The sequence below is a fragment of the Gymnoscopelus microlampas genome (assembly GCF_963454915.1).
Source record: "Gymnoscopelus microlampas genome assembly, chromosome: 5".
NCBI classification, from domain to species: domain Eukaryota; kingdom Metazoa; phylum Chordata; class Actinopteri; order Myctophiformes; family Myctophidae; genus Gymnoscopelus; species Gymnoscopelus microlampas.
The window spans coordinates 21455744-21481439 of NC_139942.1; the positions used below are offsets into that span (position 1 = coordinate 21455744).

The 25696-nt window shown below is 44.5% G+C and overlaps 1 protein-coding gene across 4 annotated transcripts in view; it reads left to right on the forward strand.

The window, feature by feature from the left end:
• LOC311046046 (ephrin type-B receptor 1-B) overlaps nucleotides 1–25696 on the forward strand; it is a 290954-nt gene that overhangs the window by 238864 nt on the left and 26394 nt on the right. For 3 of the 4 annotated variants that reach the window (XM_084058145.1, XM_084058144.1, XM_084058146.1), the window contains exons 10-12: nucleotides 3269–3457; nucleotides 4783–5030; nucleotides 10632–10847. In XM_084058145.1, coding sequence (XP_083914271.1) covers nucleotides 3269–3457; nucleotides 4783–5030; nucleotides 10632–10847 — 653 coding nt within the window. The remainder of the gene's footprint in view (nucleotides 1–3268; nucleotides 3458–4782; nucleotides 5031–10631; nucleotides 10848–25696) is intronic. The other variant, XM_084058147.1, reaches the window with a different exon arrangement.

A 25696-nucleotide genomic window follows, 5' to 3' on the forward strand; every position in this document is an offset into this window, starting at 1 on the left:
TCAGAATTCCTCTTATTGCACCAAGATTTGGTTTGTGAATTTTGCCCTATAAATCCAAATTAACATTTTAACCCATTAAGACCTGGAACACATCTGTGTCACTTTTTCATTTGAGCTAAAATTTTTTACACTTTGTCTATTCAAAAAGAGCAGATATACAAGCTAGCGCGACACCGAGTGCCACGCTACGAGCTTGTAGGTCTGCTATTTTTGAAAAATCGTGAAAATGTGTGCAAATCTTTGAATATATATATTCTTTTAAAGCAAACATTTTGGGGGTCCTTGACATGAAAAAGTTTGAAAACCTTAAGTTTTTCAGAAAATTGCTGGGATTTAGAAGACATTCATAGAATCGGCTTCAGGTCTTACTGGGTTAATATCACATGCCAATTTGACTGTTAATCCCATATGATTAAATAGAGTGATTTTCTCTCCCTCCCCTGTATGATCTCACCACTAATACGTCTCTGTGTGCTCCTGATGAATGACTCCCACACATCAAACGTGGGCTAATTAGTTTGTGTTTATGAGCGCGATGAAAGTCATTATATTCGCAGAGCTACACAGTACAGTAGATTAGTGTGTATATCTAGGACCTGAAAAGATGGGGAGGTATTTACTGCTCTATAAAGATACAGTATAGGGTACAGGGTATGCTAATGTCCTTGAAAGGAACAATCGCATACAACAGGCTGCTGCTGTACTGTATGTTTACGATAAAGTCGTAAAATGTGAACGCTGACAGGCAAAAGACTGTATAAGAAAGTAACATACAGTAGTATTTTGCTAAACATAGCAATATCAATGAGTTATTTCCAAGTAACGACCATGAGCATCAATGAAGTCACTGTTTCATGTAGCATATGAGGCTAATCAATAATACTTTATTAACCACTTAAGCCCTATGTACTTCATTGTACAAAGAATAGTGACAATAGCTAATCTAAAAGCTCATAATAAAAACTTTTACTAACAGGCAAAATGTTTGAGAAATTAACTTTGCCTTTAGCTAAACATCAATTAGCAATGAAGTGAAGCCAACGACCATGAGCATGAATGAAGTCATTATTGTTTCATTTCGATAGCACTGCTTGACAGTAGGCAATATGTAAATGCTGTACATGAGGCCAATCAATTTGACAGTAATAGATTAATGTGGGCATTAGTGCCATGGGGTTGATTAGTGTATACATTAGGGCCATTCCCTAAGTGAACAGGGTAGACTAATAGGACGATAAATGCTGGACATTGGTGAAAATAACATGGTTAAGTGACACACAGTAAACAGTAATTTACTATTCTGGCCAACTAAATGCTCTTATAACCATTTGAGTTTATAGATTTCCAGTGGCCTAATGAGAACTCTGTACGCACATCCATACAGTGTCACACAGATGACTCAGTGAAACAGACTGTATCATATATATTGTATAGATGTGCGTGCGTGTGTGCAATCCTACCTGCATGTGTGTATGCGTGCATGTGTGTGTGTGTGTGTGTGTGTGTGTGTGTGTGTGTGTGTGTGTGTGTGTGTGTGCGTGTGCGTGTGCGTGTGCGTGTGCGTGCGTCCGTGCGTGCGTGCGTGCGTGCGTGCGTGCGTGCGTGAGTGTGTGTGCGCGTGTGTGTGCGTGTTTCTGTGAGTGTGAGACCATCTGGATGAAGGCTGTATCACACACAGACTGTATAGAGTACTCATGAATCACTGCAGTAGCCGGTTATCCTCTCCTATCACGGCTGTTGTTTTATATATGGGTAAAAATAGAGTCTTGGCGTCTGGATGCATTTGCCCCATGCACTCAGATCAAGAAGCCATGAAATATTAATGCAGGGATCTATTTTTTATCTGAAGGCCATAAAGTGATGAGTCCAGTTAAACAGGGCTGCTAGGGGGATGTAGGGAGAGGACCGTTTGCAATTTAAATTGTATATGAAAGTGGGCTCAAGTCCAGAGACCAGAAATGAGCCGCGCGCACACACATGCGGCACGTATGCACGCGTGCATCTCTCTGCAAATGTATGCCTCTGAATTCAGCATGTGCAGTTGCACGTACGTGTCTAGTTCTAGTCCAACCCAGCAGTGAGCTCCAATTCTTGTAAATAGAATGTCATTATTGGATACACCGGCTTTAACCCTCGCATGGATTAACTTAAATCCAGTTGGTATGGAATATCTAATCAGCAATTACATTCACTCATGCACGGTTCAAGGCAATTAGAGCAGTAACTAGGCTGAGCCTCCGTTCAAGAGCTAGGTGAGGCACTTAGATCCCTCCAAGACCAAGACCTCGTCCTCCGCCCCCTCTCTCCTCTCCCTCCGGAGAGAGAGAGTGCCCGGCGCCTCTCCCTCCATTGCTCATGCAAATGAACAGGCACAAATCGACTTGATGAAGATGGTTTCATTCCAATCATGAATGCCCCGGTTTCCCACTAAACAGCCCTGAGAGGGATGACTGTCCCCGAGTGTGTCAGCCGTGGAGATGATGATTCTGACATCCACTTTAGACGTCCGCCTCTGTGTCGGGCGTTGCGTCGCGGCCTCGTGTCGGCGAATGTGTTTACAAGTGCCTTTCAGCAAGCACAGTCAAGCCCCCCTCCCTCGCCCGCCTGCCCGCCCCGCCCCGCAGGCCCCTTGTCGTCCCAGAAACAATCTGTCGTACCATGTGCACACATCTCCAGACGGTGAACCGAGCTCACCTATCTCGGAGCAGGCATAAAGAGGCGGTTGATAGCGCGGTGGTTTTATCTCTTTATGAGCTCCCGTGGGGAACGGGGGCTGCGGGGAAATTGGTTCTACTGCTATCAAAGAGCACCGTCTGCTAGAGTAAGGGAGAACGGGGAGGGGGGGAGAAAAAAAATTATGTCTGCATTTACTCTTTCTATATAACCCTTCAGCCCCCTCCTCTCCCCTTCCCCAATCCCCCCACCATATCTCTCTCTCTCTCTTTCTCCCCCGGGGCTGATGTTTTTGCTCACCCCTTACAAAGACCAAGAATCATCAAACCACCATTTTGTTGCAGATGTTGTTTTGTTTGAGGCAGACACCTGGTGTTAGTTGTTTGTGTCAGTCTTTACACATTTTCCCCCATACCACAGTGCTCTGGTCCGTCTCGGACCAGTGGCTCGTAAACGTTTGAATGCAAGTCACCATGTTTTCCCATGTCGAGGTGTGTACCGTCTGTGAGCTGCATCCCATCAGCCATCATTTTTCACACGGCGTACAGTTGTCCTCTCCCACAATGCTCACTGGAGCACTCTGGTTGTTCTATAGAGCTCTCTTTGCGAGCCGACATGTCTAACTGCCCCTCCCCACTGGGCTGCCCGACCCACTTCTCAGGCTCGCCGGGGATGAAGATCTACATCGACCCCTTTACCTACGAGGACCCCAACGAGGCCGTCCGCGAATTCGCCAAGGAAATCGACGTCTCCACCGTCAAGATCGAGGAGGTCATCGGCGCAGGTAGAGTGAATGGGCGATGGAATGTGTGTGTGCGTGCGTGTGCATCCGTGCTCGCTTGCGGTGTCTGAGAGTACGGTATATATGCACACACATAGACAAGGTGAATGTGTTTTTTTCCCGTTTTTTCTGCTGTATTGATGTGTTTTTACAAGCTGACATACACAAACATGTTTACCTCCTAAAACCCGTGTGAGTGCCTAAGGACCCCCCCCGGCCCCCCACCCCGGATGTACCATCACAAGGGAACGTGTCAAGAGTCCGTGTCAAGTGCACCAGCGGCATATAGGCCAGCTGTCCTGGGACCCAAATGGTGCCAGAAATAACTCTCTCTCTCTCTGTGTCCTTTTCTGCCTCACATCATCCCCTTTTAACTCACCATAACATTACATGTTAGCGAATACATTTAAAAGGAAGAAAAAGAGCTTTATCTCTGCCAGCTTCATTATAACATAATAAATTGATTGCCATTCAGGCATTGTGGAAATATCTTTCTTCTTAGTAGAGCTAATCAAGTAATTAACTAATTAGCGTTCAAACGGTTACCAGCACACACCAGAGGGTTATACCTGGTCTATTAGACCAGGCTAAAACAGCTCTTGTGTGCGCTAGCTTTGTAGTGTGTTACCCGCCGGAGCAGCGTGTGTTTGCAAGAGCGTCCTTTTGCAACATAGGGCAGGACACACCTTGTTGACAGCAACGGAGGACACGCTGATATGTGTTGGTTTTTACAGAGACTGAAATACCCCAGGTAATGAGACCAGGCCTGGAATAGCTCCGAAAAACACAGACCAGCTCACTCAGCAAAGCGAGGTGTGAGGAAGTGACAGAGATAGTGGGGGGGGGGGGGGTAGGGGTTTGGATGCAGAAGGGGTAGGGTGGGGGGGCTAATAACAGATTCCCACTTTTGTTTATTTCACTGTATGCTATCTCTGCGGGATGCCGCGGCGGTGATGATTAATGAAACGCCATTTCACATATTTACCGGATAGCGCTGGTGCCTGTTATCCTTTGATTGGGGAATATGGATGAACTTGGCAGGCTTTCCTAAGATGGATGACTGCTGTGAGTCAGTGGAGCCCCACCGCTCATAATATTTCCGAAGGCGCATTATGATAAGGCAACATTGGACAACACTTAGCATGCCAGATGTAGATCACATTGAGACCCATGGAGTGATGCTTCTGCCTGAGGACCAGAGCATACAAATTACCCTGATAGATGAATAGAGTTGGATCTAATGAACCCTCCCTAATCTCTTAATCATTTCTCTTTTTTTTTTGTTTCACGTTGTACTACTCTCTCTCTCGATTTTTTCACGCTCTTAGGTGAGTTTGGGGAGGTGTACAAGGGCCGCTTGAAGCTGCCCGGGAAGAGAGAGATCTACGTGGCCATCAAGACCCTCAAGGCGGGCTACGTGGACAAGCAGAGGCGGGACTTCCTGTCCGAGGCGTCGATCATGGGCCAGTTTGACCATCCCAACATCATCCGACTCGAGGGCGTGGTCACCAAGAGCCGCCCGGTCATGATCGTCACAGAGTTCATGGAGAACGGCGCCCTGGACTCATTCCTAAGGGTGAGCTTTTGCGATCATGTTAAATGTCATTTTTTTCTTTCTTTATTATTTTTTTACCCCTATTTCTCCCCAATTTAGTCATTATGCCAATCATTTCCTCCCCACACACATTTCTGTGTTGTATCCTACTTATTCACCTGCCAGTGAGGAGCCCCCACCAGGAGGACGTAGAGCCTTCGTCCTACTCCTCCCGCCCAACACTCCCCGCTAACAGGCACCGCCCTCAGCCCGTAGGTCTACGTGCAGCGTATCACCCTCCCCGTCCGGCTTCCCTCTTCCGAACACGGGCCAATAGGCTGTATGCACAGCCGCCATATTGTAAATAAATTGGGCCTCGTCTTACTTCCTTCACAGGTGTTACCAATGATACTAATTAAGGCTCTGTTCCATTCTGGTCAAACAGAGTCAGGGTGCTGATGTTGTGCACGTTGGCTCACTGGAAACGCCAGTGGGTCTCAAAGTGTGGTCCAGGGACCCCCATGGTTCCTTGAGGGGGTTCCCAAATGGCCCCTTACAGGTGTGTAACTCTGAGAGTGTACAAATGGAACCAAATGGACCCTTACGGGTCCATTTGGTTCCATTTGTACACTCTCAGAGTTACGGGCGTCCTTGAAATTAAAAAGTTTGAGAACCACTGTGCTCCACGAAATGGAACAGAGCCTTCATTAGTATCATTGGTAACACCTGTGAAGGAAGTAAGGAGGAGGCCCAATTTCTTGACCATATGGCTGCTGTGCATGGAGCCTATTGTGTTCGTATAGACGTTTGACAATTCCGGATGCTCAGCGGTGGATTCGAACCACCAGACCGTGGTGGTGGTGGGCAGCTGACTTTACCACTGCGGCACCCGAGCGCCCTTTTGTAATCATGTTAAATGTCAATCTGTAAAATATTTAAATTTACAGACAAGTGGCCTCTACTTTGAGGGCGGTTAATGTTGATGTTTATCGGCATCGCAATTGACGCGTTTCGGACGGTTGACACCGGCTCTAAGCGGCAGACGCAGTGGTGCATGGACCTGGGTGCAGTGCGTCAGAGGTCGGTGCCCTCAGCCCCAGAGTTCAAACTAGAGTGAGCTGTGGTGAAAGCACCCTCTGCTCTGGTTCAACAGCAATGAGAAGTCAAGTAGAAGTGAAGTGTGGGGATAAATGCAACACGAACCCAATTTAGCAGTTGTTGATTTCCCATGAGTTATATTATTTATTTATGGTTTAAAGCTCTCGCGTGGAAAAGGTTTCCGCTGAAGTGGGGATGTCAGGTGTGTTTAACAACTTATAAACCCTGTATACTATAGCAAACATAGCTGATCCACAAGCTCACAACGTGTCACACACCTCAACGCGTTGTGAGCTCATACTGTGGACCTGCTACTTTTGGAAATGTTTGACAGTCCTTAAACATTTTGCCCAAAATAAGGATGCCAGCTTAAAAGTATAGAAGCGGTGGGTATTGATGAAGTGACTAAAATGGCAGTCGTATTTTAAAAATCAATACTATTCATGAGGGAACCTCAACCTGCCTATTTCCAGATTAAGGTTTCCGCTAGACAATTTTTGGGCCGGCCACCTTGACCGACAGGATTATATTATTCCGGCCAAAGAATACATTAATCGGACAGATTATAATTAACTTTACATCTCATTCAACCTTAATATGCAAAACCTACAGCTTTTCTTCTGTTTTGTTAATGTTATATCATGATGGCGCAAAGAAGGTTACTTGCCTGCAATGTGTCACCAACTTTCACCGCTTTCTCCATTGCAGTCATCGTGCTTGCTTGTATAATATTCACGACCCATACGAGTTGGGGTCCCTGTTTCATTATCGTCAATTGGGTCCGGGTTGGTTCAGATTCTATAACCTCGGGACCCCCGGGTCTGTTTATCATAACACCTGAGCGAACCAAGAATACTTGTACTCAGTGCTGATCAGCAGGAGAGAAATGCAGCCGTGTAAAGCTTGATTTGTGCTTCGCCGTGTCACGTGACGGTGTTCGAATTGAAAATAGCAGACATACAAGACGCGTTTGTGAGCTTGTAGGTCTGATGTGTTCGACGCGCAAAATTCCATCGTACGACGAATAGGCTGATCTATCAGATAGCTGCAGCGCACAGCAGGCTGTTGGGACTTGAACCACAGGTTTTATTGGTTGCAAACTACGTATTGCAATGTTGTGTTACTTCATCCAAATAATAATATTAATAATAGGCTTGAATTATAAAATAGCCTAATAACAGCATATTTGCAGTCGGCCACGGTGGCCGGTGATGCTTATAATTAACGGCCAATTAAACATTTTATCGGTCAAGGCGGTATATAGCGGCTAACGGAAACCTTGTTCCAGATAATAGAATGTTTTCCTTTTTTTTCCCCTCCTTTGAAAACCTGCATGTCTATTCAGTCCTTGCTCCTCCAAATGACTCCTTTGTTGGTGTGAAGTGTATATATACAGTATATTGGCCTATATACTGTATGTCAGCTTATTGTTTATACGTCTGATCCCAGGTCCCACTGCGACCGTCACGTTTTTTAACCTTTGAATAAAGCAATGAATGGAGAGCATGTAGCACCTTGTTATTCATGGGCTACTCTCCACAAACCCCATTTATTGTGGTTGCCTAGCAACATGCCCAAAATGCGACTAGGCCAACTGCCTTCTCGACACTTTGGCGTTGTGCCGAGCGGCACACAGACACGTCCTGTAGAGAGGCCTAGTCTCACAGTACTGCTATCTGAGCGCCAACGCTATGTTTCATTAGCATCTGCATGGAGCTCAGAGGAGTAGTTGGTGACGAACGTGCCACGTTGCTGCCCTCACACCGGAGGCTGCTATACTGTATGTACAGTACTATCATATCGTCGCTGTCGGGTGGAAACCTTGTATGTACAAAACCGTTCCTTTTTTTATTAACCCATTAAAACTGGGAAAGCTAAGAATCTGTGTCATTTCAGATTTTAGCTATATTATAGCAACATAAGTTTCTCAAAAATAGCTACAAGCTCACAGCGCATCACTTCGTGCAAATCGTGCCGTGCTGAGAGCTTAGTACTGTACATCTGCTATTTTTGATCATTTTTGAAAAATGTTGAAAGTGTTTAAATTTAGAATAATTTAGATTTTTTTTTAGCACAAATCTTCTCCTCTTGATTTATTTTAATTTTTTTATTCCACGATTTTTGTGACCCATTTTTTCACCCAGTGCCAATTGCCTAAGCTGTAATCCTGGGCGCTACTCTCCCTCTGCCAGCCGGGGGAGAGCCCCGAACTGAGCTCATGGTTCCTTCAATGCATGAAGAGTGAGCAGACCACTTCTTATCACCTGGGGGGAATTAAATACTTTAATCCTTTTGGGGGTCCCTGGCACGAAAACGTTTGAGAACTACTGATTTAGAAGGCGTTTGTAGAATCGGCCCCAGGTCTTAATGGGTTAAAATTGTGAAAATAGCCGAGCTACAAGCGATGCGCCGAGATCTTGCAAATTTGCTATTTTCACTACTTTTGTGCGACAAGCTTGTATGATGAAGGAGGGCATTCATTTACAAAAAAAGTCGAAATATGGGAGATACAAGGTTTCTGCCCGACAGCAACGATATGTATGCGTTATGCCTCGTGTTTCCTCTAATCACTTATAGTGTTTATTTTCAAATAACATGCGTCAGAACGGCGGACCCCGGCTTCCTCCAGACTCTCCTCTTTTAATTTTCTCCATTAAACGCCCGGAGCTGTTATTGGACTCCTCACTCTCTCTCTTTTGTAGTCAGGAATGAGTGGACATACGGTTTAATCAATATTCCACCCGTCTTTTATTTATTTCTTTATTTATTCCCCCTGCCTCTGCCTCAATCTCACGGATCGGTGTTCTGCTCCACTTTGATCTAGGGCCGCTTTAACCCTTTCAATCCGGGAGACGCGTCTGTGTCATTGCAGATTTGAGCCATAACCATTATCTTATACCTTGGCTGTTCAAAAATAGCCGATCTACAAGCTCGTAGCACGGCACCGAGTGCCGCGCTACGAGCTTGCAGATCTGCTATTTTTTTTTAAATTGTGATTTTTTTTGCAAATCTTTGGATATATATATAAAATCTCAAATCTTTGCTACCGGGGGTCCCTGAAACAAAATATTGTACAAGCGTTTGCTTTAAAAATATATATATTCAAAGATTTGCACACATTTTCAACGATTTTTCAAAAATAGCAGCTCTGACTGCCGTGCTACCAGCTTGTAGATCTGCTATTTTTGAACAGCCAAAGAAATTAAAAAATGACACGGGACGCGTTCCCGGACTGAATGGGTTAAAGGGACCCCTTTGAAGCGGGCTTTGCTTGCCGCCACATCCTACTTGTGTTCCCATCGATCTCCCCTACCCTCTCATTTGTTAGTGTGTGTCAGGTGTTCAAAGCGTGCTCGTGTGCCTGATTTATACTTGTTTTTTTGGCGCGTCACGTCGCTCGCCCCCGGAAATGGCCGATCTGCGAGTCCACGACGCGTCGGGGCGCGTCGCGTCGTAAGGGCTTGTAGATCGGCTGTTTTCAGAGCGCAGCACCGGCGCGCAACTAAGTATTAGGGGAGCGTAGGGGTCTTCATTTTCTCATGCGTGGAGAGAGAGAATCCACTTAAGCCCCGTCCAGACCAAAGATTTGCAACAACTTGCAACTTGACAACCACTTGCAGCAGAATACTAAAAACTAGCGTGGGTCCCCGGGAGACATCAAATTTCTCTTTTGGGTCTCGAGCTAAAAAAGTTTTGGAAACCGCTGTCCTAAAGAGACCAGACAAAAGGAGCCAGACATGTGCTTTGAGGAATCCAATTTGCTTATCTAAAACAACACTTATGCCAGAAGACAAGCGTGTCAATTGCTTGATGGAAAAGTGTAAACAAGACATGACTGGAGGCAGACGGACACGAGGGTGCTGCAGACTCCGAGATGAGCAGAAATAACCGCTCGATTTTGGAAAGGAGGAAGTAGTAGTCATACCTCAGACTGTGTGCGTGTGCGTGTGCGTGTGCATGTGCGTGTGTGTGTGTGTGCGCGCGCGCATTTACGTACGCATGCACACATACAGTATGGGTGTGTGTGTTGACATGCTAGTTGTGACAACATGTCCCCTTAAGTGCTGCCCTTACTTCCGGCCTGCGGTGACAAGAATGCCCCACAAGGGCTTTTTCTAATCCTGAGGCGTAGGTCCCAGTGGACAGCTGTGATGCTGACACACCAAAAGTTGGGTAATGTCTGGGTTTTGTCCATCTTGACGGTTCAGAGAAACGGAAGAATTGTATATGACGTCATGCACGTCATGATGTTCACATTACTGAATAGAGAACCAGATTCACATATTAGATAGCATGGTTAAGTTTAATTACAGACCAGAGCGGTTTTGTTTGTAAAACGGTCAACAATGTCTCCATGACTCACTGAGCAAGCGCCACAAATTGGTTTGGTATAATTAACTTTAAAAGCTGTAAACATTAGGGCTGGCATTTTTGCAGAAACCTCTCTCTCTATCCTACAGCTACTCTCGCTCAGCACAACGACGCCAAGGGTGACATCTAAACTAACCATTTATAATTTGTTTCCGCTGTGTGTGTTTCCTTTAGCAAAACGACGGGCAGTTCACGGTTATCCAGCTGGTGGGGATGATGCGCGGGATCTCGGCGGGGATGAAGTACCTCTCGGAGATGAACTACGTGCACCGCGACCTGGCGGCGCGCAACATCCTGGTCAACAGCAACCTCGTGTGCAAGGTGTCCGATTTCGGGCTCTCCCGGTACCTGCAGGACGACACCTCGGATCCCAGCTACACTAGCTCTCTGGTGAGTCACAGACAACACTGTTTACTGCTCCTATATAACTGCAGGCCTGGGGAAAAAGTAGTTGTTTTTCTTCGCTCAAGTACTGATGTTTACATACTGTGTATATATATTAGGGTTGTCCGATATTGGCTTTTTTACCGATAACCGATATACCGATATTGTCCAACTCTTAATTACCGATACCGATATCAACCGATACCGATATATGCGGGGATTATTGTGATTAGGGTAAGCTCAAATTTCATATCACACACACCATATACAGTAAGAACTCCTGTAACTTATTTATAAAGCAAAAAAAAAAAAAAATTTTTTTTTTCAAAAACCGATACCGATATTTTCCCGATATCAATTTTTATGCTAATATCGGCCGATAATATCGGGAGGCCGATAAAATCGGACATCCCTAATATATATATATATATACAGGTGTAATGTATCTTTTTTTCTGATCTAGTGTTTGATGGTGCTGTCCACAGCGCAACACCCCATTTTATTTTCATATGCTATGGTACTGTAAGATCTCGCAAATCCTTTGACAATCTTTTTTCGCTGGACACTTGGGCTCACCTAGAAGAGTGAATGTGGGTAACTAAGTGACTCCCCACTGTTGAAACATGCATACGCGATAACCACTACAGCCAGTCATGTGTCGATATCTTAAAGGTTTCATGACATTCAGTTTTACAAGGAGGAGAGGGGGTGGGATTAAGTGACTATGACATCAAAGTCAAGGGGCCAATCCCAGATAACTTTTCAGCCTAATTATTAAAAAAAAACCTGACCACAGAAAATCCACTGAATGTTCAAAGTTCAGTTTTTTGGGGTGTAATTGAGGTCATAAAACCCCCTAAAAAACATTAAAAAAATTAAAAAAGTGAGAATGAATGTCATAGGACCTTAAATGACCCGACAGGGACGATATGCACCTCCATTATCCCACAGCTAGTGATGGCATTTAATATTTTACAGGGCGAGTTCTTAAATCAAATCCAAGCAATTGGTCCATCAAGTAAGTGGACAGAGACGGGGCTCTAGAATGCGCTCATTGGGTTTGATCTTGCAATTTGTTTACTCGATGGTGTCAGTAAAGTGTTGAATTAGGCCCCCTTTCCTACCCTATTGCCTCCATAAGTATACAGTATATTATTGAGCGATGTTAGCGCTTCACTCTGCATTTTAACTCGAGCATAAACTCGGCTGCATAATTGCACTGAAGTCGACCAGGGTATAGCCCGCCGTTAATTGGCAAGATAAAGCTATTCCCAATGGAACGAAGGGTTTGATTCATTTCCAAAAAGGAACGATAACAACTTCCAGGTTGCCATCCTGACAGCTTGCAAATAAAGGTTAACATCTTGCTATAGCTTGAAGATCAGTACTTGTCAGGCAAGTGACAACGTCGTGCGATGCAGTCGCCTATATAAATGAAGCTTAAGAGAAGAAGTTTGCCCGGGCTGTATTCAAGGCATGGCCGGTACGGTACTCGGCACTGCCTAGTTTCTTTTTTTCATCAAGAGCTTGCTACCTCTCTTTCCTCCTCCTCCTCTACTTTCTTCTTCGTCCTCCTCCTGCCTTTTCTCCTTTACTCTGCAAGTCACGGACGTGAGGGCCTGTCACATCTTCATTAGTGGTGGAGACGGGCCTCCACTGGGAAGGCCCCGCTCTCGTCGGCATGCCTGCAGAGCAGAGGAACCAAAAGGGCATCGCGGCCACTCAAACTGACAGACTCTTCCCCTCCCTCTATCTACCACCTTCTCTCCCACCCCCACCCCCACCCCCCAACCCTCCTCATTCATTATTACTGGGGGGCATCATGGGAGAGGCTTTGGCTCCTCATTATCTCCTTCCACGCCCGCAGATCTGTAATTATTAGCAAGCCGTCGTTAGTTCATCTTCCACCTCTCTCCTTCTCCTTAATTCACAACACACTCACACCCTCGCAAACACACACGTCACAGGTCATTAGGGTTCCCTGCTTGCCCCTGAGTGAGTGTGGGTACGTGTGTGTGTGTGTGTGTGTGTGTGTGTGTGTGTGTGTGTGTGTGTGTGTGTGTGTGTGTGTGTGTGTGTGTGTGTGTGTGTGTGTGTGTGTGTGTGTCAGAATTAATCAGTGTATCTCTGTTAAACTTGGCTTTTCTTCTACAGTATGTGTGCGCACGCGTACGTACGCATGCATGCTTGTGTGTATGTGTGTGTGTGTGTGTGTGTGTGTGTGTGTGTGTGTGTGTGTGTGTGTGTGTGTGTGTGTGTGTGTGTGTGTGTGTGTGTGTGTGTGTGTGTGTGTGTGTGTGTGTGTGTGTGTGTGTGTGTGTGTGTGCTTGGATGTATCGACACCTAGTTCCATCTGCTTTGAGTTTAGGGTGCAAATTAGCTGCATTTACTGACAATGAGTCATTAGTGTTGCTGGTGACAGCTTGAAGAGAGAACAAGGTGCTGTACAAACCTACTCTTTGACCAGTTCAGCTGGTTTACCTCGTGAAACGGTGTGACGGTGTTGTTCTGGTGGTTAGTAAGGAGTATAAGGAGTACATTTTGAATACCGGACTTTTACTTGTAACAGAGTATTCTGACATTACAATACTTTTACTTAAGTAAAACACGTGAGTACCTCTTCCACTACTGTAATTTCCTGTGAATTACTTATGCATGGATTATGTATGAAGTTACTCAGCATGCTATCATGGAAAAAGTGTCTATTTTAATACCGGCTGGAATGTTTGTTTAGTCATTCTCGACGTAAACAGAACTTGTGATCAAAAGCGAGGAATAAAAGCACCCGTGAGTCTACCGGCTTCACAGGTACAGTATGAAGGGAGAACGCTGAAAATAATTTGCCTTCATCTAAATATAGGTGGACAGGGAAAGAAAAAATAAACTTTCAGCATACTGCAACTCTACCATCTTGGCTCAGGTTAACTCAGGTAGTAGCTTGAGGATTCTTATTATTTTGTGCACATGCATGCATTGCACGCACACACACGCGCACACACACACACACACACACACACACACACACACACACACACACACACACACGCACACGCACACGCGCAGGATTACTGATTGACGGGCGATGGCAACTCAGGTGTGAACGGGAAGTGCAAAGGGGGCACCGGAGTGGCTGTGAACTGAACACTGGTGGGGCTGGAAGTTAATTGCCCCCCAGGAACGGCTTGCTTTTGTCTGCCTGACCCCTGTGGCTAAGCCCTGCTGAATGGGTCTTATTGAGCAACAAAGGAGGAGCACCGCTTCTGTTGTCTGGGTGCCGCTGAGCTTGCTGTTGTACCAGAGGAGAGAGCGAAAGGTGGGCATTGGATTATAGATCGTACTCTGCATTTTGATGTTGTTTAATGCAAACAAAGTCTCCTTGAGGGCATTTTCTGAAGGGGTCGATAGCAAAGGTGAGGTTTTGAAGTCTGAACTTGGGACGTCGGTGCTTTCTCGCCCGGAGGGACGGGCAACATGGCTCAGTTATTTTAACGATGTGTTGTTGTTGTTTTTTTTTCTTCCTGATAGAGCTTTTTCAAAACATCAGAGGTTTTTAGGCTTTGTGTCAGTCTTTCACTCAGACCTGCATTATCAGATCGAGGCTTTAGTTCTCGCTCCTTTCCAAATCAAAATAACAAAGTGTTCTTTCCTCCTCCGCCGCACACATCGAGGTTGAATCCATCGTGGACGCCAGTTTAGTTCTCCAATCATTCATATAGTAATACACAGTGGTGGAAAGTAACTAAGTACATTTACTCAACTACTGTACTTTAAGTCAAACGTTTAGGTATTTTTTCTTTACTCGAGTATTTCCAATTTTCAGTACTTTTACTTCTACTCCACTACATCTCAGAGGCGAATGTTTACTTTTACTCCACTACAATTATTTGAAAACTTTAGTTACTTTGCAGATACAAATTATTACATTATAAAACATACATTAACCACTTTAGCCCTATTTTATACGTAGGCTATTTGAAAATAGCCTATCTACAAGCTCACAACGCGTCGCATCGAGACGCGTTTTGAGCTTGCAGATCGGCTATTTTCAAACATTTTTGTACTTTTACTTTTGGTACTTTAAGTGCATTTTGATACCAATACTTTTGTACTTTAACTCAAGTCAATTTTTCAATTCCGCACTTTTACTTGCAACGGAGTACTTCTACATTAGCAGTATTGATACTTTTACTTAAGTGAAAAATTTGAGTACTTTTTTTCTCCACCACTGGTATTACAATTACCATATTCTTTCTTGTCTGCCAATTCAACTCTTCTCTCTTTTTTCTCTTCCTCGAGGACTGTGTTTAGGTCGAGGGGGTTTTGGGAGAGAGAGAGTCCTGGGTCCTTGGGCTAGCTTGTGGTCCTATAATTAAACCATGCGTAGCGCCCTTCACTTCCCGACCTCCTCGGCTTTATACGAGCGGACGCCAGCCAATCAGGCGGCAAGGCCAGCACAAGCAGACAAGGCCGGGAAGAATCAGGGAAATTAAATTCCGCTGACGCGCTGTGATTTACGTCGCCATCGACCCTTTCCTCTCCGCTGAATTAATCGCCTCTCTCCTCCTCTCTCTGCACTGCTTTTTTTTGTGTGTGTGTTGTATTCCCTGCCTTCCATTTGTAGATGCTCCAATTACACTGCCCCGCGGTGGTGTGAGGCTGGATGTATGGTTTTGCGGAGGAAACGCTGGTAATTGTGTTAACCCCCGGATGCGGGTTCACGTCGGAAAGCCATGTTAGTGGAGGTTAGAGACAGAAGGATGCTGTCCTCCCCTCTCTGCTGGTGGCTTCTTGCTCAAGTCATGATTAATTAGACTCACATAGGACAGTGTGTTAGGACTGGGCCTGGTCCCACTGAGGTGGCATGTGCTGATAAATCTGGGCCATTTTTCAAGGCCTATGTTGTGTGAGACTTTCTTATTTTTGTGTAGTTTATACATATAGGCATATGTCCATCTCCTGATTTTAGACTTTTTATACCTTTTTGGGGCTTTATTGTAAGCATGACTCTGGACCAGTGGTGTAAAGTAACTAAGTACGTTTACTTAAGTACTGTACTCAATGCGACGCATTGTGAGCTTGTAGATCTTTTATTTTCAAAAGGTGCTTATATTTGAACACTTGTGAAATGGGACCTTCTGCATAATGAGTACTTTCTACTTCCGGTACTTTAAGTACATTTTGATAACAATGCTTTTGCACTTTTACTCAAGTGCATTTTGAATTCCGGACTTTTTACTTGTATTTCGTATTCCTACGTTGCAGTACTGATACTTTTACTTACAGTAAGTAAAACATTTGAGTGCTTTTTCCACCACTGCTCTGGACTGCATCAAGAGACTGGGAAGGCTAGATAGTGAAGATAATTGAATAAACAGATCCCAATCTATAGATCACCTCATGAAACCATAATCATGTCGGATGTTTGTTTTTCTGGTAACTCTTGCTAAACGATTGGCAGGTGAGGGGTACACCCAGTGTTGCCAGGTCTGCTTTTTATACTTTTCCCCCAAGGTTGTATTTGAAAATAGCCGATCTACAAGCTCACAACGTGTTGCATCGCAACACGTTGTGAGCTTGTAGATCTGCTATTTTCAAATAGCTGATGTATATGTTTAAAGTGCTCATGCGGCCCATAGTCGCTTCTTTTGGGCTTGTTTTCCTAGACCTGGTTGCTTGTTTCTCTCCCAGAATCTGGCAACACTGGGTACACCAGTCAAAATGCATATGACTGAGTGCATATTGAAAATGTAATGCAGCCTACCCAGACCTACAGACTACAGTTGGTGTGTGTATAGGAGTACAATAGTGGCAGTGTTTTGTGTAAATTGGCATATCCATGGAGTTGGATAGACTGCTATGTAAGAAACAAGCTGTCTCTAGAAGCTTTCCTCTGGCTCCGTCTCCTTTAGGCTTTTTCCCCTGGAGAAACCCAGAAGACACTTCAGTGTTGGGAGTGTTGAGTGGTGCGTCAAATTGTTCAGGGTGATGGCTCCTGGGTGTGTGTGTGTGTGTGTGTGTGTGTGTGTGTGTGTGTGTGCCTTTTTTTCTTTCTTTCTGGAGGTGTTCACGGGTGAGTGTGTTTGGCAAGTGAAGGCTAGAGGTCTGTTTGCGGTCAATGCACTGTGCACTGTGGCTTCAGTAGTTGATGATGTGTGTGTGTGTGTGTGTGTGTGTGTGTGTGTGTGTGTGTGTGTGTGTGTGTGTGTCTGTGTTTGTGTGCGCGCTCATGCATGTGTGTGCGTACATGTGTGTGGTGTTGGTGGGAGTGTTGCGTGTCAAGTCTATATTGGCTTGGATAAGTGGTGTTAAACTTGTTATTGATGGGTGTGTGTGTGTGTGTGTGTGCGTGTGTGTGTGTGCGTGTGCGTGCGTGCGTGCGTGCGTGCGTGCGTGCGTGCGTGCGTGCGTACTTGCACGTGGTTGGTGTTGTTGGTGGGAGCGTTGCGTGTCACGTCTATAAAGTCTTAGATAAGTGGTTCTGTGCCTTCGTCTGACGCGCGCGCGCGTGTGTGCGCGCGCGCGTGTGTGCGTGTGTGTGTGTGTGTGTGTGTGTGTGTGTGTGTGTGTGTGTGTGTGTGTGTGTGGGGGACGGTGGCGTCAGGGTGAGAGGAGCTTTCATGGTTGGAGAATTACTGTTTGTGTCTCCGCTGACGATAAGGTGAATATTGACTTGTGTGTCACATGTTGTGTGTTGATGTTTGTCTTTGTGTGTGTGTGTGTGTGTGTGTGTGTGTGTGTGTGTGTGTGTGTGTGTGTGTGTGTAGGTGTGTGTGTGTGTGTCATTGAGGCTTAGAGGGGTTGAGCGGCGAGGTCATTGGGAGCCAGTAACACAGCTCATCTGTCAAACCCCTGTGACCTGCCTGACATCCTCTCCGCTCCGCACCAGCGCTCGCATGCACACACTCCAAGGAGCATGGCGCTGTTTCTGTCATTTGTCTGTTTTCTATCTGCATCTCTCTCTCTCTCTCTCTCTCTCTCTCTTTCTTGTCCCTTTCTTCTCTCTTTCTTCTCTCTCTCTCTCTCTTTCTTGTGCTGGCTCCTACACTCTCTTGGCTTGTCTGTTCTCCTTGTGGTGAATTATCGATGTGCCCAAAGTTAAGAGGACTGAACCTCAAAGTAAACAACAAAAAGAAAATGTCCATTTAGTCAGAGGGAAATTAAAGGGCTTTTTATTTCATTTATTTGGGGGGGGGGGGGGGGGGGCAGTGTCACACTGAATGGACGTCGAACCCATAGATAGACCATTGGTTTTGGGGATGGAGGCTGTCCTTAGGCTTCAATGGACTGAACCTACAACATTAAAAACTAAAAATTGGTCTTAGCTGTGGCATGTCAATGACCTGAGCCAATATTTGGCATTGCTCTCTATCGTCATAGTGAGCTGTAGTAGGCGAGTTTAATACGACCCGACCACCCAATGATGTATTGTGCGTCATCAAGCAGTGGTGGAAGAACTACAGGCAGAGGGTTAACTGCATGGGACAGCAGACGAGCAGAACGAACGTGAATGAAGCAAACCAACTTACTCCATCGATCTTCCTTCAACTTCCTTGTCGTTCATTCAGCAATATCTTGGACTGTAAATGATGTCTTTGTGTCGTTGTGAACCTCACACAACATGCATACTGGTACATATAGACTAGAGCAGGGGTTCTCAAACTTTTTCATGTCAAGGACCCCCAAAATTAGATGTATTTGGCCACAGACCCCCATCTCAAAATACTTTGTTCCAGGGACCCCCAGAAGCAAAGATTCGAGTTAAAAATATTTGCTTTAAATATATTCAAAGATGTGCACAAGTTTTCACGATTTTTCAAAAAATAGCAGATCTACAAGCTCATAGCGTGGCACTCGTGCCGCACTATGAGCTTGTTGATCTGCTATTTTTTAATAGCCAAAATATACAATAATGGTTAAAGTGGGTCTAATGATTGTGACGCTATATTAACTTATATTAACTAGCTGGGGACCCCCTGGTACCCTGCCATGGACCCCTGGGGGTCCCCGGGCCCCAGTTTGAGAACCAATGGAATAGAGCTATTGATGAAGAACCCCAATTTCCCCCATCACTATAGTACACAGTGAGGATTTTATTGCTTCGGTTGACTACATTGACCATCAAGGGTGACTGCACATCCACAAACAAAGTGACAGAGTTGTCCTTTAATGATTTCATCAGTGGTTGAACTTGAACTTGTGCCGTCACAATGCCACAACATCCTTCCTTGCCAATGGTTTCTTTGTAAAGCCTCGGCTCTGTTTCTTCTCTAAACCAAACAGGATGTTTTGTGAGGATGACTTAATTCAGAGTGAGGTTTTTGTTTTCCTCAAAACTTAATTTGCATGCAACGCAGAAACACATGTACGCATGGAAATGAATATGCATGTGCATATCGTCTATGTCGGGTGGAAACCTAATATGTCCAAAACTGTTACTTTTCAGGATTAACCCATTAAGACCTGAAGCCGATTCTACATGTCTCCAAAATCCCAACAGTATTCTGAAAAACTTATGTTTCTATAGCAGTGGTGCTCAATCTTTTTCATGTCAAGGACCCCCAAAATTATATGTATTTGGCCGCGGACCCCCATCTGAAAATATGTTGTTCCAGGGACCCCCAGAAGCAAAGATTTGAGTTACAAATGTTCGCTTTAAAAATATGTATATTCAAAGATTTGCACACATTTTCTCGATGTTTAGCCAAAAGTGTAACATATGTCTTTTAAGCTCAAATCTAAAAATGACACAGATACGTTCCAGGTCTTAATGGGTTAAAATTCAAAAGCATCAAAAGTAGCAGATCTACAAGCTCGAAACGCGGCGCGAAGCGACGCGTTTCGAGCTTGTAGATCTGCTACTTTTGATGCTTTTGTGTGACGCTGTAGTATGATCGAGGAAGGGCGTTCATTGACGAAAAATCACAAAAAAAGTTAGAATACGGAGATAGGAGTTTTGTGCCCGACAGTAACGATTATGCATATGCAGGGAGGTGTAGGAAAAAAAGCCGGAAAAAGTAACATGACCCTTTCCCTTTATCCCTTTTATCAAAATGGATACAGCCACTCTGAGCTCTCTGGCTTGTTCCTATACCACGCTGTCATTTGTGCCAGAGCTAGTATGAGGTGGGCATTGATGTGCCATCTGTGACTGTTGGACTGCATTCGGAACTGGATCTAAAAGGCAGAAGGAGGAGGGACTACTCTACTCTCTCTCTCTCTACTGGTCCTCTGTAACCAACAATCACCACATTGTCCATAAACACGCTGTGTTTCATTGTGATAAAGCATCATTTCTTATTGAAAATCAGAGCTTCTCTCTTTTAACTCATTAACCACCAGTTAAAACATTGTCTATAGCTGCCCTTGCCAGTGATTCCGAGCGTTCTCACTAACGATCCACCCGGCGATCGCCTCAAAAGACGTAAGGGGGGTCTCGGAGAATCGGGGGGGGGGGGCTTGCCGTCACGATAATCCGTTCCATAGTTATGGGCCGTTGAATGTGGCTTGTTTTCGCCAAAAAGCAACAGAAAGCAGAAAATCGATTTTTATAAATCCTATAATACTAAACGAAACCAGCTTCATTTTGTTGTTATCACGTGATTTCTGGGTTTGTACTCTTCTTGGGTGATCCGGGGATCATTCACAGGCTGCGGAAGAGCGCCCTCTAAACGTGCCCTCGGAAACCATATCGTATTCAATTAATCAACATTAGCACAATAATACATGTCATCAACAACACTCTATGTACAAAGTAGAAGAAAGAAATACAACGGCAGTGAATGACGCCTCCTTTCGATGGGAATTTACATTTACCTCCCCTTGTGGTCTCCTGGTAGATGTTTTTTTCAGGCCAGTTTTGAAAGAAACCAGGGTTACACATCCTTTAATGGATGGTGTCAGGGCGTTCCACATCTTGGTGACTGAGCTGTAGAACGCTATTTTCCCCACGTTTGTCCTAAATTTGGGTGGGATTCCAGATCATGGTCGCTCCCTCTAGTGGTGTGGCTGTGGGTGTCACTCACTGTGGAGAAGTAGTTAGAAGTAGTTATGAGGGTATTGAGGACACCACTGTCCCCTTTGAGTATCTTAAATACCAATCCCTCCAAAGGCACTTCTGTTGACAGGGTAGAATGCATGCCGGTGTTGCGGAGTCAGAGGTGTGACGTGTAACACAACGGCATCAGCATTTGACAGCAGTTGTCGGGAATCGGGATAGATGCTATACATCAGTGGTTCTCAAACCTTTTCGTGTCAAGGACCCCCAAATTGATGTGTAAGTGGCCGCGGACCCCCACCTGAAAATATGTTGTGCCAGGGACCCCCAGAAGCAAAGATTTGTGTTAAAAATGTTTCGCCTTTAAAAAATATATATAATTTGCACACATTTTCACGATTTTTCAAACATAGCTGATCTACAAGCTCATAGTGGGGCACTCTGTGCCGCACTATGAACTTGTAGATCTGCTATTTTTGAATAGCATGGAGTCATGGATTCACAACAATTCCCGTAGCCTACTGAAGCATTTTATTTCACCAAGCAATATAAAGGCTGTTTTTTTCCTAAATAAGACAAGAATGCTAAAGTTGTATAACACACTCAGTTGCCCAAAAGTTCATTCTAAAGTTGCAAAATTCACTTCATAATGTAATTTCACTCTCTGTGTGCTTGCCCCCCCCCCCTTCTCTCTCTCTCTCACACACACACACAAAGTGATGACAGCGGTCGGCAGACTGTACATTTATAACCATAGCATGCGCATTTATTTCTCTCAACACTGGCTCAAAAGATGTACGTGTTGTTTATTTAGACTAGGCCTAGTCATTCTGGGTAATTGATTCATAGCTGTTCTTTTCTTACAAAAAAAAATTAAGAAATCAAATCATTTGGATCCGCAGCATGTTAAAGTTATAATGGTGGATTTGTGCGTGCAGACATTCAGTAGACTACATTGGAGGAGAACTATTAACCACTTAAACCCCAGCATTGTGGGGAAAGCTTTTGCAGAAAATAGCAGATCGACAGCACGACACATTGTGAGCTTATCGATCGGCTATTTTCAGCTAAAGCTTTCCCCACAATAACAGAAATCAGAAAATACACCAGTACAGAGCCATGAGGGACTCCGCTCAACCATATGGGGTTTATGTGGTCAAAGAGAAGCAGTGAGAGGTTCAAGGCTGTCCAAGGTTCACTGACCTTTGACATCACACCACCGTCCCTTCTCCACAGACAGTCCTTTCAGCAATTTGACTAATCTGACTGAAATTAGTTGAGGGTCCGATGCGGCCCGATGTTGGAGAATCCTAGACCACCAATTCGATGTTTTGACTGGTATTTTTTGTCAAAAACAAAAAAAGTATTCTAATCAATTTGAAAAACTTAGATTTTATTCAAGTTTCTATTTGAGACTCATTACTCATAATTTCATAACCACACAAATAATGAAAAATAAACACAAATAGTTTGTAATAGATAAAAGAATATACTGTAGATATATAAACTAAAGGACATTGAACTTTAATTGTGCAATGAACGTCAAACAATGAATACACGTATTTATCCACTTAAGCCCTATTTAAACAGTTCTTTTTTTCTTCTTCACTTTTCGCTTTTATCATGCCCAAAATAGGGTCGCCAGGTTGAAAGTGGTAAAAAAATCGGGACACAATTGCAGATACCGATGTCTTCAAAAAGGTCAAACAATGGCCTAACGGATATATCGGTCAGGCTCTAAAAATGACACCCCGCCCCTATCTGTCTACATACATTAAATACAGAAGTTCCATGAAAGAGGGCTTAACATGAACCAGTGTTCCTTAGGAGATGTATCGGGGGTTGGCAGAGGGTGATGTTGGCAGGGGGTTGTTCTTCACATGTGCAAAGCCAGCCCCCTCCACGTTAAGCAGGAAAAGAAGCCTCTGTTGGATACAACCCCAGGTCACTCAGATGAGCCAGGGACTCGCGTGTGGATGTAATTGCCTATTTTCCACATCCTTCGAGGGGGATCTCAAGGGGATGGAATAAAAATGTCACCTGGTTATATAGAAGCCAAGGTCGCCGTCTAATATTAAAGCCATGAGCAGGCTTAGAGAATACGCCAGATAATAAAGCCGGTTACTTGCTGGGTTTAATTTGAGGCTCTCAGCGGATGCCAGTGGAGTCATCGGGGACCGTTAGTGAGGTTTTGCTATAGGCCAAAGGGAGATTTTCTATTAACAGAACATAGTAAATAAACACTGCGTCATGCTGTCATGACACAATCAGAGGCACGAAGGAGGTAACTCAACACTGTGAGGTACGATGTACTTACTTTGAGAGCGATACTCAAATATTTCCCACTGTGCCTTTCAAAGCCCATCACAGATGTGGGTGCGTTCGAAACGCATTCACTTCCTGGGGGCAGAACTATTCTTGAAAATCTTGAGTTCTAGGGACACTTTGGGCATCTTTAGCCCATTAAGACCTGGTACACTTTGGCTATTCAAAAATAGCAGATATACAAGCTCATAGCGCGGCACCGAGTGCCGCGCTATGAGCTTGTAGATCTGCTATTTTTGAAAAATCGTGAAAATGTGTGCAAATCTTTGAATATATTGTTTTAAAGCGAACATTTTTAACTCAAATCTTTGCTTCTGGGACGGCCTGGAACAAAATATTTTGAGATGGGGGTCCGCGGCAAAATACATATAATTTTGGGGGTCCTTGACATGAAAAAGATTGAGCACCACTGATATAGAAACATACGTTTTTCAGACAATTGTTAGGATTTAGGAGACATGTTGAATTGGCTTCAGGTCTTAATGGGTTAAGAGTGCCACAGTCTACCCCAGCGACATAAAAATGCACCTCGGCAGTATTACCATAAGTTAATTTCTAAAGGGTTAGTTCAATGACAGGGCTGTTCCAATCGAAGGTCTCATTAACCACTGTTATCTTCTCAGGAATATAGCAATCAATGGGAGTCATTGCTTAATGAAACCCCCCCAAAAGAGTGCCCTCTGAGCATCCCCAGCGTAATGCATATCTATTTTGTATAATAAAAGCAGTCGAATGAATTCAGTGCTATGCGGTGTGAGGTGAATTCGGTAGTAGTCAACAGCATGGCCATTGCCTGCCTCTTTCTCCCCACCAGACATTCCCATGGGATGGGATGTCTGTAAAACTCCACTACCAACTAACTTACCCCGCTTCTCCCTATCTCTATACCCCCCCTCCCTCTCCCTCTCTCACACACACATTCTATTTGGCCAGGCCGCGTTGTTTCTTTCAGGATTTTATTAAACAGCTGCTGATGGAGTATTCGCCCCCAGCCTAAGTAAATATGCTCGAGACCATTTCGAGGGCGCGTTGTTTAGGAATGGATTAGCGAAGTTGGAGGAGCGGGAGAGCTAGAGAAAACAAGAGAAAGAGAAAGTCAGATCTATATATTTGTCTTCTCGCTAAGCGAGAAACTTTTTATTTGGATCTTTAAACAGATGCTGTGGAGCGAAATAAAAACAAACCCACAAAGTACGTCCCTGGACGACAGAAGAAGCGGGAGTTACTTTGATGTTTGACATAATGACAGAAATGAAATAAGACACATTGAACTCCTGGTTTTCATTTTGTGCTTATCTGGGACGTTGCCGTAAGTTAGCGTCTGTGTGATCTGCGCTAGACTCTTTTTTTTTTTGACAGGTATATTCGGTTTGAATCTCGCTGATTCCATTTCCGTATAGCTGCGAGTCAGTGTCAATGCCACTCTGCATGGGAAAGATTTGGCACGTATGCGGGGCTATGTAGCTATGTAGCCCCGCCAATACGTGGCAGGTGTTTCATGTTCTTTGGTGGTGTGTGTGCGCGTGTGTGTGTGTGCGTGCACGTGCGCATGCGTGTGTGTGTGTGTGTGTGACTTGTGAACAGTAGGTGTCTTGTGTGCACAGACTGCACACCCATTCAGTGTTAAAACATTCAGACACAATTCTTCACGCATGCATAATTTTGTGTGTACAATGTTGCGCAAGTGTGTGTGTGTGTGTGTGTGTGTGTGTGTGTGTGTGTGTGTGTGTGTGTGTGTGTGTGTGTGTGTGTGTGTGTGTGTGTGTGTGTGTGTGTGTGTGTGTGTGTGTGTGTGTGTGTGTGTGTGCGCGCACGTACACACTTGTCCGCCGAAATGTGTATCGTTCCGTCGTCAGACCTGGCTGTCACAAAGCACACACAGGTGTCATGATGATCCCTGTAGACTGACAGGCCTACTGCATTGTCACTGCTATCCCTGGCCTGGTGTATCACAACAAGCTGTCACAACAAGCTCAAACCGGGCACACACTCACTAAACCCATTTGACAGTATAGTCAATCAATAAGAAAAGAAGGAGGAGCCAGGGGTTTCAGTGATAACAACAGAATGGGTCAGGTGAATATCTTCAGGTGATTACATACCAGAGTCTTTGCAGTAACCACTTTTCGTACTTTCGCGACACATAGCTTATTGTCTGTATTTTCTACAAATACATTCTAATCTACATTCATTAGGGAAATAAAATAGTTAAGAGGAGAAACTCTTTCAATAAGATGTTACATACTTTATGTGAGATATTTCCTACGGTATGTGAGATATAACATCCTTGTATGGCAGTGGTTTTCAAAAGATCTGTGCCCAAGGCATACAGTACTTGTATTCATAGCGAAGATAGCTCATCGACAAGCTCTTAGAACCGCTGTTTTCACTATTATTTCACACTTTGTTACTGTTAATGTGAGGGGTACATGGGAAGACAAATAAGGTACAACAGGTACTCATGGATGTACGGTACTTAACCCATTAAGACCGGGAACGCATCTGTGTCATTTTAGATTTCTTTGGGCTATTCAAA